Genomic DNA, 17,954 nt, shown 5'->3' on the forward strand with positions numbered 1-17,954 from the left:
ATCCATTGCTAGTGTTGGTAGTATGAAATAACAGGAAAGAGATTATTCTCGCTGTAGAACTTTTAACTGAAATGGATTTTTTACTTCCTGATCGTATGTTAAAAAAACAAAATCTGCTCAAGTTGTGTTTTTTTTTCTGGTCAGCAAAAAAGAGATTTTTTTTTTTTTTTCAACAGTTATCATTTATATATGTATTTTGTATGTGTAACTGTTCAGTATATATTTTATGTGTTCCTGTTAGCAGTAAAGCATAATGTCTAAAATATTACATATGTGATAAAACAGGTAGAGGTATGTACGGAGGAGACAGTTCCAAGGCAGAGATTTTAGTCTCTAGCTATGATTCTCTTCTCTTTCTGCTGCATGCTTCACATTCACTTTTGTTGGTTATTGAAAAGAAGTAACTAAGATGAGCTGGTGGCTGCAGCATGAAAGAAAATCAGTGTATCAGGTTAAAAAATACAGGATGCTTGCCTCAAGATGGCGAGAAGGTTCATGGATGCCAGTAACAGTTCTGTGATCAAAAGCGATACGTTCATCTCAGTGAAGCGCCCCACGGGAGTTCACGGGGCTGTGGGAAGGTAAAGCTGGGCTCACCCAGCTCCTCCGCGCGTAGCTGGTGTCAGTGATGCATGGCAAGCTGTGCTCGTGCGGCTGGCAGCAGGAGCGTGTCGGTTCTCAACACCCAGCCTTAGTAAACTTAGAAGATGCATTTTCCTGCGAAAGTGTGGTATTTTCCAAAGATGTTCCAAACAGAAAATTCTAGCCCATATTTATTATGAATGGTTATTCATAAACTTTAGTTGAGTCAGTACCTCAGGGATCAGAAATAAAGTTAGGATCTTCCCATCACTGCTGGGGAAGGAGTTACATTCTGATTCTTGAAGGAGTTACATTCTGATTTTAAGGGATTATGACCTTACATTGAAATTGAAAAGCGAAGCGCATACCAGATCCTCCACACAGATGCAGAAATTTCATAGTCTTAACATTTCCTCATGCGTGTCTTTTGTGAAGAGGCCTTACTTATGTTCCAAGGACTGCAGCTCTGATTGAAAGTCTGTTTTTTATCTTGTACCACCAAAAAAAGGAGTAAATGATTCTTTGCAGTGTAGTTAGAGCCCATCAAGTAGAAATGGATGAACTGATTGCGCAATAGGTGTTCAAGGCGAGTATTGCTGGTAGGTTCCTACTGTTCTTGCTCAGGATGAAATGCGTGGTGGCAGCCTCTCAAATGTCTAGCATTGTAATAGTGTAAGTGTTCGAATTAGTATGAAGAGTTCGTGGAGTCATAAACATGCATTTGAAACAGCATAAAAAGAGAGGAAGGGTATTTGGTCTTGAGCTATGAATGGCATGTGATATTTCCATCAAGAAAACTGTTATAAATTGAAATGCAGAACGGAAGAAGGTAATGCCATTGGTTGGTGCTGTGTTTGTAGAGCCAATTTAGTTTTGCTGAGATAATACCATTACTGATAGCAGTATTTCTGTTGTGTGGGACAACGCCACCTTATATAATGCCTTGCCCTTTTCTCTCCCTTTCCTTGTTACTTATCTCTTCACAGTGCTGCACACCCAAGGTCCCATTGATGGCAGTCTGTATGCGAAAGTGAGGAAGAAGAGCTCTTCAGACAGCAGTATCCCTGGTGTTGCTCAGGGTGTTCCCATGACCGGCAGTCCTGATCACAGTGATCACACTCTGTCTGTCAGCAGTGATTCAGGCCACTCGACAGCTTCCATCAGGACAGACAAGACTGAGGAGCGCCTTGTGCCAGGAGTCAAACGGGCTCTGAGCCCCCAGGAGAAGGCAGAACTGGACCAGCTACTTAGTGGCTTCGGTCTGGAGGATTCTGTCAACACCACCAAGGATATGACTGATGCTCGAACCAAGTACAGTGGGACTCACCACATCGTGCCAGCTCAAGTTCATGTGAATGGAGACACCAAACTGAAGGACAGGGAGACTGATATTTTGGATGACGAAATGCCTAATCATGACCTTCACAGCGTGGACAGCATTGGGACTTTGTCTTCCTCAGAAGGGCAGCATTCCACCCACCTGGGGAACTTCAGCTGCCACAAGAGCAGTCAGAACTCGCTTCTTTCAGACGGCTTTGGAAGTAATGCTGGGGAAGAGCATCACAACACTTTTGCCCCAGACCTGGGCATTGGTGTGGATCCCCTCTACGAGAGATCGTTTGGAAGCACTGAGGCAAAGTCAGCTCGGCAATTGCAGCGGAATCCTTCTGTCTCATCCCAGCCTCAAGCCTACGGCCCAAGTAACTACTCTACTCAGACCTGGGTACGCCAGCAGCAGATGGTCACTGCTCACCAGTATGGTTTTACCCCAGAGAATGAAATGAGGGTTGGCATTCATAACACTGTGGAGAATTCAGGCAGTGTCCAGAGCCAGTCCCGAGTCCCGGACACACCAACACGTGGCTCCAGCAGCAGAGATGCTGTGCAGAGAGGTCTAGGAAGCGTGTCAGGTGCTGCAGAAGCAGCAGAACTTACCAGTGCGGAGGGTTTTCAGTCAAGGCCAGTGCCTCAGAGGGACACAAACAGTCTGGATCAAGGACAGAATGTGGGAGACTTGGCAGCTTCTCCAACGTTGGATATAGATCAGTCCATTGAACAACTGAACAGGCTGATCTTGGAGTTAGACCCTACATTTGAACCTATCCCGACCCGCATTAACGCTGTCACCAGGGACAGAAATCAAGTAAATGGCTTCACCAGCCTTGATGTAGAAGTGGAAGGGCATGGCAGGAGTCCTGGCTTCCATGACAAATTGGAGGTCACAAAGAGGAATCCTGCCTGGCATGGTAAGCTGCTGTAATGCTTTTTGAAATAATGCTTTTCCTAGCACTTGTGTATTCTGCGTATGGTACAGCAGGACCTCAGGCCATGACTTACCACTTCCAGGATGATCATCAAGGGATTAGTTTGTGATACCCTCATTACATAACCGTCCAAGAAATTATGGAATCCAACTAATGTAAAATAAGTAAATTTTGCAGGCACTTGTTTTTTTGCTTGAAAAATGTACTGTTCAGCAAATTCTTACCTGTTACAGATCATCAGTTGGGATTTTTGGCTGTTGTAAGTTCGCATGTTAAGGGAACAAAATTCCTACATTGAGACATTTTTAGAAGGCATCTGTAGTGAAATGACTTGCGATTTATGATTATATGCTTTTTATTGTTACAATTTCATTTTCATGGTTACCACTTAAAAGTAGGAGAAAAAGCTCTGCAATTTTATCTTCAAACTTAGTGTAATGCTACTAGCATTATGTTTCTGTGCAGCATGCTCATAAATAATGTGAGCTTTGCCGGCAAAGTATTTTCAAACGTACTCTTTCTGAAACTATTTTTCTGGTTAAAAATTCAGAACTCGCAGTGCTTGCCTCTTATCTCTGGCTTTGATGTGATTGCAGAAATCAATTAAATAATCAGCAAACACTTGCTGACTGTATTGCCTGAGTAATGCTACTAGAACTAGCAGCTTTGCAAAAGGGTTAGTAGTCTTTTCCCAAGTCCACTGAAACCTTTCATTAATGCTGTAGCTAAAATTTGTGGAAAACAAGCTCTGCTATTCTGTCATGTTTGAAAATTCTGTGTGGTCTAATTCCTCTGGCAGAATGTATCCCTTTCCCTTCCTTCCCTCCCTTCCCTCTTCCTCTCTTTCTTTTCCCTGCCTCCAGTCTTGGTGCGGTGAAAGACTTGCTCGTGTCTCCAGGATTTGAGCCTGTGTCGGCCAGCATGCCAGCACGTGTGTCTGTTGCCTCAGGGGACACAAAAGAGCTGCTTCAGCTCCAGCCCAGTTGGGTGTGCCAAGCCCTTTGATGACGACTGTGCCTAACTAGTGTGTGGTTTCCATTAACGTGCTGGCTTAACGTGACTGAGGATGGTGATTCTTACAGAGAAGGTGAAATCACCATTATGTGTTGAGGAGGGTAACTGAGGACTAAAGAAATCCAGAAATCCATGATGAATATATGTGAGCTGCCTCACTGTCTGTTTTTAATACATGGTTTCATGTTTCATGGCTCTTACAGGATTAAATGCATTAGTTTGTAATTCTCTCAAGTCTTTCCAAATGATTAGTTGATGAACAAATTGAAAATGAGATTTTTCCAGCAGGAGAGAACTCTTCTCTTTGGTATACAGTAAAGCTAGTGAAAGTGATAAAATTGTCGTTTAGAATAAGGCATGTTTTACAATTCTGTATTTAAACGTGTGAATCTGAAAAGAGATGTTTGAATTTTTCTCACAAATTCTGGTCATCTCCCAAAGGAAGTAGGAGTCGCTGTCAGTTCCCTTCCATTTGTAACGTCTGGTAACGCAGGTAAGCTTCCTGCCCTGATGACAGCTGGTGGGAATATCAGTCCTTGGGGCGTGTTCTGGAAGAGGATTTGTTTTGAAGAAAGTGATTAATTTGGAATTAAATATGAATATACAAACAGCATTTAGAATCCTGGGTAATTCTAGGGAGGCGACAGGGCACAGTATGAAAGAGGGAAGAGTTTAAAAGTCAGGAAGCTCCTTCACTTGTTGTGATGCCCTTGCCTGTGGCAAGGCAGTGCTTCATCAGCCTGCACAAGGGAAAAGTAGGGTTGATATTTTTTCCATTTATTTTCTAAACCTCTCTCTCAGAAATAATGAACATCCTTACAGGATGTTTATATCATACTGAACTTCAAACACAACTTTGTGTACTGATTCCGAATTCACTTCCAATTCAAGTCTGTAAAAGACCTCTTCAATGGATGTGTTTAGACATAAAGGTCTATGTCTCTGAAAGGGAGGTGGTGAGCACAATTTTTATGCTGAAAGTGCTAATTGGGATCAACAGCATCTCTGTTTCTGATGTTTGATTTTTTTCTGCATATCCTCTCCCTCTGCTCCAAAGCAACACTCACATTTCTACTGAAATCACAGAGTGGTTGAGGTTGGAAAGGACCTCTGAGGGTTATCTGATCCAGCGCCCCTGCTCAGGCAGGGCCACCTGCAGCCAGTTGCCCAGATCCATGTCCAGATGGCTTTTGACTATCTCCTATCTACAGCCACCAGTCTGGGCAACCTGTGCCAGTGCTCAGTCACCCTCACAGCAACAAAGTTGTTTGCTGATGTTCAGAAGGAACCTCCTGTGTTTCGGTTTGTGCCCACTGCCTGTGGTCCTGGCACTGGGCACCACTGAAGAGAGCCTGGCTCTGTCCTTTTCGCCCTCCCTTCAGCTGTTTACGGATATTGGTGAGATCCCCAACACGCTTTTCATTTTAATCAGGAGCTTGCAGCAGGGGTGCCATCTGATACTTTGTAAACATTTTATTTCGGCATACTGGGCATACCTTGTCTGGCAAGAAAGCTGATTATTTAAGGGAGAGTCAGGGAATGAATCAACTGGTGTTAAGTCTTTTCTTAATTTTTTTCTTGGAGGAAGTACTTACTCCATTCACACTTTTACTGTCCTGAAGCCAGATTCTTTTGAAGTTCTCCCAGAGCCTTTCATTGGCATGAGACTTGAGGAGGAAGGTGGCAAGTAAAGAGTTACCCTTGCTTTTTTAAGGCCCAAAATGAATGAACTGTGTCTAGAATTTAAGCACTGTAGAGACCCTAAAACATGTGGAATCCAGAATATAGGATGCATGACTGGAGGCTTATGTTGGCCTCTAGTCTTGGCTTATGCCATTGAGATTTATGGGCCTCATTCTAATAATATTTATAGTGACTTAGGATATTTATGTTTAGGAAAATATCCTTTAAAAGTCTAGCCCTTAAAGTGCTTTCTCTTCATATTACCATCCATTTTTCAGGGCCTTGTGCTGCCAGTGTTGTTTAGCTTGTTAGCATCTTCTAGCCTTAGTAGTCTCTTTGAAACAGGGTGCTAGTATAAAACTGTGTTGGACATTCCCAGCTGGAATCTGTTTGTGGTGGTTCTTGTTGAGAAGTTACAGTCCATTGCATCAAAGGCAGCAAAACTGAATGGGTCATTTGGTGGGGTGTGGGGAGGCATTATTAGTTTACACTTCTGGGGGTGTAAGCTAAAGCACCATCATTTTCAGCAACTACTACTTCAGAGGATGGCACCTTCTGGTAGAAGATGCAGAGAGCTGGAATAGTAAGGATTTAGGTATTTTAATTTAGTCAGGACCTTTAGGCATCTGAGTACATTTGAATGCCCTAAAGGTCTTTAGAGAAAACACTACTTGTGGTTAATGTAGGTAGTGTCTTGAGAAGTTTCCCTTGTGTGAAGGTCATGTGCCTTGCTCTTGAGTGATAAGCAGCAAGTTTAGATGTGTTGAGCTCCTTGCCTGCCCTTTGAACCCTTTGGGTATGTTAATTGTGATTAACAGTGCAATTTTATGTTGAGTCTAATGCAATTCAAATGCAGCAGACTGGTCCCAGAGAACTAGTAAGAGCTTGATTTTAAAACTGTGGTTTTAAACCCGTGGTTCCAAAGGTAAAACAATACGTATATGTGGCGTGCTGCCACCCCTGCTTGAGATTAGGAGGTCACCAGCACATACTGATGTTCCAAATGCTGCAGGGTTTATTTATTTACATATCTAGACTTGCGCTGCTACAGTATACAGAATCATTTACGCGTGGCGTGCACAGAGAACAAGGGGAAAAAGCAGTTTGACTGAATGAATGTTAAGAATGAGGAAGACCTGGAATGTTTTCCCCTCGATACATCATCTGTTGGAAAGGGAGCATTCTAGCTGCGAGGAAAGATTGGGAATTGGGATGGTCAGATGGAAGCAACAGGAGTAGGAGTATCGTTTCATGTCTCATCTGAATCCAGATGATGGTCATAGTTCTGAGCATAAAACGCAGATGTTCTGATACAGGTTCTTTCAAACTCTGCCTGGCACTTCAAAGGAGTAAATCCAGAAGCGTAGTCCAAACATTATGATACTCTGCTAGGGCAGGTAACAGAACACTGGCAAAGTAATCTGCTGTTTGCAAAGCCCCTACCATTTCCCAGGCCTCAGCTGTATGAGAACATATGTAGATAAATTGAAACAGCAGAATTAGTCTATGTTGACTGTGGTTGGGAAAAGAAGCAGCAAGCCTAAAGTTCAAGAAATAAGGAAATACTCTTTGTTAGTTCCCTTCCTTTTTCAAACATTGTTGACGGTTTGCTTGCCTTTGGGGACCATAGGCGTGTGGTGTCTGTGTGGGGAGAGGTGGAGAAAGCGGCCCTAGGGGTATGCAGGTCTGTCAGATGCTCAGAGTGTCAGTGTACAGACCCAAGCGCTTAAAAAGTCTGTTGTCTTCATACTCCAATTGCGAATTAGTGAGTCAGTACTGGGATTAATAACTAGCAACAAATACCCTCTGTACTCACTGGGGTTAAGCGTTAAACAGTAAATTGGATAAAAACATAACTCATCGTGGTTTGTTGAAGTCAAAAGCCTATTCCCTACAGGTGTGGGAACGAATTAATGTGTAATGTCATGGAAAGTTCCTCTTCAGACTTTAATGTTGCTTTCTCTCCACAGTGCACAGCTGAAGCATCAGTTCAGTTTGTCTCCATTCCCCTGCACAAGCGTGTACATGTGTAGTAAAGCTGAAGTACTCAGCATACTTGCAGTGAAAGGCTAAAATACATGCTGCATTAGAAAGAAAAGAAAACCTTATAATATAAGCTAAATAATCCCTTAAAAGAACAACAGTGTGTCATCGTTCATTGTCAGTTTGTGGTAACAGAGCACAGGCCTGCTGGTGTGTTTTACCCTGGAGTAGGCTCATAGAATGAGGATAAGCAGGAGATTCTCCAAGGCAGTTAATGAGCTGTTGGAACTATGCAGCGCGAGAGGTGGAACCTGTAGGCAGACCAGTGCCGGTTGTTGTGGGGCTGAGGAGGTGGCCATGGGTAAGGGATAACCAAAGCAGCGGTCCTTCACTGGTGAGCAATGGTTGGTCTCACACAGGCAGGTTTTAGGGGGAGCTCTGCACCCGGTGACTTCAACACTCCATGAGGCAACACGTATGTCAGGAGGGGGACCTGGCTGGCGATGGAGGGGCTGGCAGGGCAGGGCTGAGGGGCTCGGGGCTGGAGGGACGGCAGGGGTACTCAGGGCGAGCGTGCACACGGTGCTGGGGATGAGTGGGATTGCCGTGGTGCACTTGTGCCTGTGCCTGGCTGCGAGGTGAGGGGCGGGTGGTGGGCTTACCTGGTAACCTGCCTGCGTGGGCGGAAGGCCTTGCCTTAAGAAGGCAGGCACATGTTCCCAGTGCCCTGCAAAGCTGAAAGAATGAGTGTAAGAACGAAAGCTGTGTGTCCTGGCTGGGATGTACGCTGTGGTGGTTCTTACCTCTCTTTGCTTGTGTTTCTGCACCAATGGACAGATAGGCACCTACCTCTCCTGTCACACTTCTTCCTAGGGGATTTCACACACGTGTACACTCGACGTAGGCTAACATGGCACAAAGCACTGACTGCCCATGCAATAGAGTTCTAGGTTCTGTACAAAATTATGCCTTGGGTTAAGTGCTCAGTGTTTTGGAGAATAGGAAGAAGCAGACAGTGAGCCTTGAATTCCTTTTTGCTCTAGGTTGTGTTATACGGACCATGTAGCACAGTGGCTGACGACGTCTGTTCTCCTTCAGCACTACATGTGTTGCCTGTCGGAGGTGAATCGGTGCACAGTATACTAAGATTTCCCATTCTTTTGCTGGTAGCGGATGAAGCTGCCATTTACTGGTAACACAGTGCTGCAGTAGTGCTTGATTTTAAATACAGTAAAGTTTGTAGCTTGAGATTTTCATGTGTATGTAAGCTTTTCTCTGCAGCTTTATGTTCCCCCTTTACTTCGCTCTACGTCTGTTCTTTCAGGCTTAATAACACATAACCTGGGTTTACTATCAAAGATCATTTGTAAGACGTATTTCCTCAAACCAGCCATCTTTTATCACAAAGCCTATGCTTATTGGGTAGAGAAGGAAAGCTAAAACCATGTTTTGCTTTTACTTGGAAAACAGTAAAAGTGAGAATCTGTTAATAAACATAGAGGATAGAAAGACTTCTACCCACTTTGAGTAAGACCTACTATTACTGTCTTACTGTCAGCCATGTCTCATCCCCGCTCCTCTCCTTTTCACTCTTAAAGTGTTGAAGTTTACATTTTCAGAAAAATGTTAGAAGCAGTTGAAGAATTAAGCAGTCAAACTAAGGCAAAGCACATGCACACGTGTATTCGACATTTGGTGCAGCCTGTTCCCATCGCTGTGACCAAGAGGTGTGTGTCTGTCCGAACAGGCCAGCATTTACAGAGGTTCTGTATTTTCCATAAGGTTAAAATTATATTGTTGCTTTCAGCTAATTATAATTCTTCTTCATGCATGAGTTACTGTATTTGAAAATATTGTCTTAAAACATCCTTAGGCCACCTGATGTGGTGGAGAGAACACAGACACATGACTCCCACAGCCTTACGTTTTGTGTGGAGTTCATACAGTTTTATCAGCGCAGTGAAGAATTAAGCATTAAACAAAAGCCATCTTCCCTCCCTCAAAAAAATCCCAACCTGTAAAATGAATAAAAATGAGGTGGCTAAACATCTGATTACAAGTGTCTGGAACATCTTCAGAGATCTATCCTCTATCGAAAATAAATCTTTGAAGATAATCCAAATTACAGTATCATAAATCATGCTACAGTGTATCCGCAGACAAGGGAGAAGAGGAAGAAATCCTTTTTGCATACCTTTATTAAATAGTAATTTTTAAAAGCATTGAACTGTTCCAGATGTTCCCATTCACTCTGTGGTGTTCTGTGGGACAGCAAACCCAGTCTGTCTGAAGTAAGTTGTAAAGTGACGGGAGGGAGAGCAAAGCTTGCCCAAGTCCTCATGTGCCTTACTTGCACGTAGTAACAGTACACTACAAAACCTGTCGTTGTTTCCGTCACACAGGAAGATTTCAGTACCTGACTTGGAGTTAATTTTACAGTGGTTAACAGTAAATTTAAATGGAGTTTTCAGCTAAACTAAAGTTAAAAACTGAGCTTTTGATGTTAGGAGAGTTTTAATTAGAGTCTGTCTTTTAAACAAAGCTAAATGTAGTTACATTAGTTTTTAAGGTAAAGTTAAAAATGGAATTTTAGTTAACATTTAGCAGTGCAATAACTTTTAATCAATTTGTCATGTACAGATTTTTTTCAGTCCTGTGACTGCCAGGATGGGGGCGTGAGTGTAGCATCCTTAGGACACCTCGGTACATGTTTGGAGATACCCCTCTGTGTTTTGCCACGGGCTTGCTGCCCAGCGCTGGCACGGTGCGAAAAGCCTAAGCAGCCAACGCGGCCAGGCCTGCAGAGCTGCCACGTCCTATGTGGACGAGTTTAATGGCCTGCTTGGGTTTGGGGGTAGAGTTTAGACCTTTTCATTTGCTTGTTAGGCTTATGGGTTATAAGGAGTTTGGACTGCTCGTCTGCTAGCCATTCTAGATGGGGGAAAAAAGAATAGTTTGCAGGTGAACCACTGCTAAACGTGGGGCATTTTTTTTCAAGAACAAATTGATTTTTCAGGCTGCAATTGCACTACTACCTTTTAGAAAGACTGAGGCACTGAAGGTATTGCAGACACAGCTCAGTTGGCTTCTGTTCTGATTAATCCCTTTGGGCCAGTGTTCCTGTAGCGCTGTGAATCTCAACATTTGAGCCTAACAAGATACTCTGTTAGCATTTGCATCAGAAACACATAATTTTGTTTTGTCCGGGTATACGTTTGTTTGTCCTTTTCCCACCACAACTATGTTTAGCTCAAGTTTTGTCTTGCTATCTTGGAAGATGTTATTTTTCCTTTAAATTTGTGATTGTAACACTGATTCTAAATTCTTAAACCAGATTTGCTTTTGTTTAAGCATAAAGCTGTCTTGCAAGCTTGATGGTTAAATGCCTTCTGCAAAAATCTTAAACTTTCTAGAAGATAAATGGTGCCAGAGGAGAGAGTCACTTTTGATTTGGATAGTGTTGTGGTAACATTTTAGTACGTGGGGCAGTCCGTGAAGGCTTTTCTTTTAGAAGTTAGCTTACGGATATTTTTTTTCTTGACGAATTGTTAAGGTTCCTGTCAGATTGAATCCCCGTTTTTCACAGAAACGGGTACTCAGGGTTACGCAGGTCTTTGTCAACAGCTGTGTAGGCAGCGGCACTGGGAGCTTCTGCAATGTTGACCCGATTCTCCCCAGAGCCTTGTTTGAGCCTTCATGGCTGTGCTGGGTGCTGTGAAAGGGGCACTGGAAAAACAGCCCCGGGGAGCTCTCGCTGCACCCTTCTCAAGGGAACCCGGAGTTGTGTCGCTCGGTGGGTTGAATTGGTAGAGCCTCTTGCATTGTGCTGGCTTTTCCCCAAGGTGGAAGCTACGGTGAGAAGCTCGCTTGCAGTGCACATGCTCTGTTCCCCTCTGCACTCCACTGTGTAACGTGCTTGTACACAGCGACGAGTTCCCAATTGTCTGTCTGCAGAGTCTGTTACTTGTTGTAGGTATTATCTTCTTAATTACAGTGTCTGTTAAGTTCTGTTGGTCGGTCGATTGATTAAACATACATCCTAGTAAGTTTTCCTTGCAAACCACAGGTGGTTTGAAGAAACCATATACATGTGGCTTGCGTAGATACTTGTCAGATTTTCTTGAATATATAAATGCTACGTTTTGTCTCTTGTGAAGGGGATAGTGTTGAAATGAATTCAGTGTGCCAAAAATCCTGCTGGGGAATAAATGAAGATAACTAAATGAGAAGCTATTTGTGAAATAATAGCTAATGTTGCTTAAGCTTTATCCGGAGAAGATGATCTTAACTGTAACTGTTGATGATTGAAGTGGTTAAAATTAGTTTTACAGTTTCTGACAACTGTATTGCCATGCCATAACAATTCCCTCTGTTTGCAACCTGTCAGAAAATTTCAGCACAGGACTTTTTAAGATTAGTATCTTTCAAAATCTGAATAATTGATTTCTTCCCTTTTGATGGCAGCAGTTCTTGCTTTCCAGAGTTTCAATGTGGTAGTATTTTTCAAACTTGTTATGGCCAATGTGATGTTAATAGTATTAGATTCAAAGCTTGATAACACCTTTTGATTAGAAAAGCAAAATGTCATATATGCACAAGCTTTTATTACCCATTTAGTTACAAAATTACAAATAAAATCTGACAGTCTAACACATTTTCATTAAGCATTGAAACTGATGTAGATCTGTGCTCATTTCCAAAACATACTCTAAATGAAAATGTGTTTGATCTTACATTCAAATGTGAAAAAATTACAATTAATGGCTCCAGTTTGTTAATTCTTGGTGATTTGTTATCATCTGGCATTGTCTAAACTGCTCTGCAGTTGACTGAAGGCACTGTTGTCAAATAACACTGCTTTATGAGGTTGTTATCCTGCTGTGTTTAGCACTGGTGCAGCCTCGCCTTGAGTATCAAGTGCAGTTCTGGGTCCCACCAGTGAAGAAGGATGTGAAGGTCCTTGCATGTAGCTTTGGTGGAGCTCACGCTTCAAAACAGTAAGGCATTTCGATTCAGGATTGCTGGCAATACTGGGCATTCCAATGATCTTTCAGACTAGCTGAGAAGTCATGTATACATTTTTGTTGAAAGGCAGACTGGACCATTATCTTTCAGTAACCAAATCTAAGATGACCACTTGAAAACAAAGGAGGTGGTGGAGCTTCTGAAATGCGTGGCTCAGGCTGTGTTTTTTCACATCAGTCTTCTTCCATGTTGTGAAGCTCAGTGTCTTCGATCCTGTTAGGAGATTCACTTTCTGAAATTACAACTACCTTTTAGCCCTCTGAAGGTGGGATGACCTGAAATTATGAACCAGTGAGCTTAATGTAGTGGTGAACTGTGTATAGATGGATTAGATGAAACATAAAATCAGGTACTGCTTGAACAATTCATTTCTAAAAAATATTTTTTACAGAGATGATCTTTTGGGTATTATCATTATTTTGGCTATATTATCAATGGTATCACTGTTGTGAAGAGTGGCCTCTAGTTGTGCAATGTATAGGGTAAGTGCTGTTAAAGAAGTTAAAAAAGATAGAAATTTGGGAAAATTAGGGACCCAACATGCCTTTGTTTTCTTGAGACTGAATTTAAAGGCATTTGACTAGTGAGTGGCCACTGCAAATCAAGGAGAGTTATCTAAACTGTAAAACCTTGGCTTATGATGGCTTTGTTTCTGATGGAATAGGAGTACAAGGGAGTTTCTTACCTTCCCCCCCCCCTTAATGTGAACTGTTTGTTCATTCCACAGAGACAACCATAAAAAAGATTTTTATCACTTACTGTAAGGTTCCTGCATTTTTCCTGTTCATGCCCTCCTTAGCTGCCATGCCTTTTGGGTTGTAAGGATAAATGCAAAGTTAATTTTACTTTTTAGAGTTTCAAACTAGTCTAATGATATTGGTATTCTGAAATGTATAGATTATTTTGAAATACCATTTAGATGCATTTCTAAGCAGAAAACCATGCAGTTTTGTAAAGGTAAACCAAGTCCTTGTAAATTAAGTCCTTAAGCTCATTTATAGAAATGGGTATAATAGGCCTAGTCTCTCATTGCACCGATATTTAAAGATGGTCACCTGACTAATAGGGATGAAGAAAAAGCAGGATTCATCCCAGAGCACTGAGGAGCTGGCAGATGTTATGACAGGACCCCAGCCAGTCACTGTCATTCCAGTTTACAAGAAGACTATGAGGAAGACCCAGGGAACTACAGCCCTGCGAGTCTAACCTCAGTTCCTGGAAATATTAGGGAGAAGGTTATACTGGGTCCTACTGAAAGGCATTTAAAGAAGTGGTCAGGCATTTGGACTAGATGATTGCTGTAGGTCTCTTCCAACTGAAATAGTCTATTCCATTCTATTCTATTCAGCTTTGGTAATTTGAAGTACCTTATGGAGCCTGCAGGTTATTCAAGGGATAAATAACTTATGGTTTTTACTCTTGTTGGTAGTGATAAGGATAACCTGTGAGTCTAGAGACTCTGAAGCATTTTTTTACTGTTGTGATTTAATGCATTATAACCCCCCCCCCCAAACTAGTGTGAATAAGTTTATTTAGAGGGTTTCTGTAAGTCTTTTCTATAATACATTGCATTTGTTTAAAAAGAAAAAAAACCCTCTAGCATGAAAAACAATGCAGAGGAGTAGAAGGGCAATTGAGTGGCCTGAAGGAATATTGAAACCTTCAAAGGTGACTGCATCTCTTCAAGCATAAAGTTATAATGGGATATAGAACCTCTTACAGAGGAGTAAACAACAAGATGGTGAAACTTTCTTAAAAACTTGGTTTTATAAATACCTGTTGTAAGGGTTTTCTAGTTTGACTGTAATTTGTGCGGTTGGCTGTGATACAAACTAGGTAGAAGTTAAGGGAAAGTCTTCAATGGACTGTGCTGCGTTTTGGAAAAGACCAGTTATTCTAATTTCCAAGTGATAAGGACTTCCATAATGGGCAGAATGGCTGTCGGTCCAGCTTTTCACCAGAAAAGTTCTTCCCAGAGAGTCCAGCCACGTACTCTGTGCTTGCCCCGCTCTCACGTAAAGCTGGTTTTGAGGCTAGCCCACAAGCTGTGAGTCCAGTGGAAACGCATAAGCATCATCACACTAGTTGTTGTGGTAACTGAAAGTAAGCGTGGACCTTTCTAGTAGTGTGCCTGATGCACTTGGTAAATACAAACGTGTAACACATGAGGAGTTAACGTAATAGTGTTTGAAGTTGAGCCGGGACCACTAAGATACAAGATGGAGCACTGCTGTTGACATGCCACTGCAGACAGGATTTTTAGCTTAGTGTTGTTTTCTTTCTAATAGTTACAAATACCTCTCAGTAGTACTTCAGGAAAGCTAAGCAGCTAAAGAAACCAGAGATTAACCTTTAGCTGCTGGTCGTGCTTCTGTTAGCTGTAGCATTGGCATGGTGATAACCATCTGACGAGATGAATGCCTGATGCTCTTCTGATGCCAATCTGCTGAAACGTTGCTATTTCTTCTTCAGGGGAAAAAAAAAATAATGTGATTCACAAGGGAAAAGAGAGAAATAAGAGCATGCAAAAAATGCTTTGGAAGAAATAAACGTGCGAGATGTTTATAAAGCTCTGCCAAAACTTTAAGTTACACTACAAGAACAAAATAAATGATGTGACATCTAAGAAGTCTTGGCTCCTAACTGTAAAATGCACCTTTTAAATCAGGGGTCCTCAAACTACAGCCCGCGGGCCAGATACGGCCCCCCAGGGTCCTCAGTCTGGCCCCTGGTGTTTACAGACCCCCCCGCCAGGGGTTGGGGGGGGGAAGCCAAGCAGCCGCAGATGACTGCCTGCCACTTCATCCACGCGCCGGCCCCTGGGTTAAAAAGTTTGAGGACCCCTGTTTTAAATTAATAACTATAAACATCTGTTACATTGTGAGGCACCTCTGAAGTACATTCGCAAAACTAATAAACTAAGTTGTCTGTTGCTGACTTCTTCACTTGGTTTTAATCTCTGAGATTCAAGTGATTTGCTTTAAGCTTTACTGCAGTATATCAGCTCAACTTCTCCCCACTGCCATCCAGCATCTGCTGGGAATCTGGTAGGTAAAGCACTTCCAGTCTGAGGAAGGTGTCCAGTTGCCCCGAGGTACCTGCTTGCAGCTTTCTGAGGACTATATTAACTCTGTGGAAGTTACAAGCTTCACGAGTGTATGAACGCTAATGACATGGAGTGTATCAATGTCATAGAATAGTTTGTGTGGAAGGGACCTTAAAGATAGCCTAGTTCCTGCCCCCCCTGCCCCGGGCAGGGACACCTCCCATCAGCCCAGGCTGCTCCCAGCCCCGTCCAGCCTGGCCTTGGGCACTGCCAGGGATGGGGCACCCACAGCTGCTCTGGGCAGCCTGTGCCAGCGCCTCGCCACCCTCACAGGGAAGTAAATTCTTCCTAATACCTGATCTAAGTCTGCCCTCTTTCAGTGTAAAGCCATTCCCCCTCATCCTATCGCTACGTGCCCTACCAAAAAGTACTTCACTGATGACAAGGCCCTCTCATTAGCGTGATGAGTAAAAACTGTGCTAAATTTTCAGGCCTGTTTTGACTCATCCGAAGGGTGGGCATCTCTCTCATGCAGTGGTCTGTGTGGCTGTGTTAGGAGAGGCGTGTTCCGAAGGGAACTGCCCGTGCCTTAATGACCTGGCTGGAAATGGAGTGAAATTCTCCCGTGGTGCCCTGGCTCCTGCTGCCAGGAGTGGTGGGACCGCCAGTGCCCTCACTCACACGGTCTTTTCGAAGGCTGGGGCTCTGCGTGGTGATTCCCACTCATTTTTCTTTACAGAAATGAGAAATAAAAAAGAATTCCAATGCAAAAAATCGGTAAATTCTGGACTAGTGTGAACTCTTGCCTACCTTCCTAAGTGTCTTTCCATTTCAGTAGAAATCTTCATGACTTTTTAGCATCACTTCAGAGTTTTCGAAGATGTTTGTGATTTCATGGCCTTTTCTGGATTCGAAGATGTTGTTTGATGCATATAGTTTGCTCGTGGTATTGTCAGAAGATACTCTTTCCACCTGAAATACCACACATAAAGTTTCTAGTCAGGAGAAAGAAGGTTAAGTAAGTGTTTAAAATATGGGTGCTTCAAAAGTATTTTAGTTTTCAAAGTTGTACCATAAACCCAGAATCTCAGCTGTGTCTTTTTGAAGATATGCTAGGTATATTTATATTGACTTGAAAATAAATAACTAGCTAAATTTGGACCCTGAAGTTTTACCCTGATGATGGAATTTTCAAAATTTCAAAATTAAAAAACTAGCAGGGTTTTATTTACTTATTGGCTTTAGTAGTAGTTACTGTCACACCGGCTTTGATAGTAGCAGAGCTGGATTTTTTTAAAGTGTCTAATTCTGTAGTTTGGTTAAGAGGCTTATTAATATTTTTAGAATCAGCCACTACCTCCTGGCAAGATGTTCAGGTTGCTGCATATGTATGTCAATGTAAGATCGCCATGGATTTTAGTCTGAAATCCCTGTCTGTTTTAATCCTGGGAAAAAAACCTGTTCTGCTATACAGAAACCTGTTTATGCATTGACGCTTGGTAATTCAGCTACATAACCAAGGTGCCATGTCTGTTTTACATGTAATACAGACGTGTGGGCTGCAGGCCAGATGGTACAGCTGGGGTCCTGCCAGCAACCTGGGCTGGGCAGGGGACGTGTGCGGGAGGCGCACACCGTTGCCTTCAGCATCCAAGGGATCTGGGTCAGCTCACCTGCTGGTTTAGATGAAGGGCACGGATTGGACTCCTGCTGTTACGGCTCTGGCATTAGGGTGTGTAGAAAACACGTGCTTAACAGTTCGAAATGATTAGTAAGTGTTTAAATGACACCAAGCCAGAAAAATAAGTGTTTTTAGAAATCCTCAGGTCTTTTAAGAGAAATAGCTAATTCTCAAAGATCTTTTTGCATGTATAGACAGTAAAAACTCTCAGAGGAGTATCTGAAAAGTTGCTACATGTGTACGGCTGTTCTTGTAGTGTCCTGTGGCTGCACAGTAAGGACTACTCAGGGATCCTGGTTGTTGACATATGAAGAAGGGTGGAAAAAGCAATTGCTCAGGAATGTTCTGCAAGTGCCTGCTGGTGGGAGTAGATGGCAAAAAGTGTAAAGTCTTGCTAATTCTAAAGCTGTATCTAATGATACTGTCTTAAGAGTGACTTTGGAAAGAAATAGTACTTTATGCCCTTGAATATCCCGTTTTTTTCTGCTAACTCAGCTTACTCTTGCGCTCTGTTCCTCCAAAAGATTACAGTTCCTGTGTGTATCTAATAACCCGATTTTTGTGATTAAGTGTGATTGCCATGTGTGTCACAGGAGGTGTACAGTATTCAGCTGGGTTTATAAGGGCCGGGGTCAGTGTTAGCTCTAAAGAAGCTGGCTTTGGGGGGGAAATGCAG

At 42.6% G+C, this 17,954-nt stretch overlaps 1 protein-coding gene across 7 annotated transcripts in view; it reads left to right on the forward strand.

Moving 5' to 3' along the window:
• TNS3 (tensin 3) overlaps positions 1 to 17,954 on the forward strand; it is a 198,195-nt gene that overhangs the window by 128,455 nt on the left and 51,786 nt on the right. For all 7 annotated transcript variants that reach the window (XM_040592171.1, XM_040592168.1, XM_040592166.1 and 4 more), the window contains one exon: positions 1,569 to 2,828. In XM_040592171.1, coding sequence (XP_040448105.1) covers positions 1,569 to 2,828 — 1,260 coding nt within the window. The remainder of the gene's footprint in view (positions 1 to 1,568; positions 2,829 to 17,954) is intronic.

This window comes from Falco naumanni, chromosome 4, assembly GCF_017639655.2.
Source record: "Falco naumanni isolate bFalNau1 chromosome 4, bFalNau1.pat, whole genome shotgun sequence".
Classification (NCBI taxonomy): Eukaryota; Metazoa; Chordata; class Aves; order Falconiformes; family Falconidae; genus Falco; species Falco naumanni.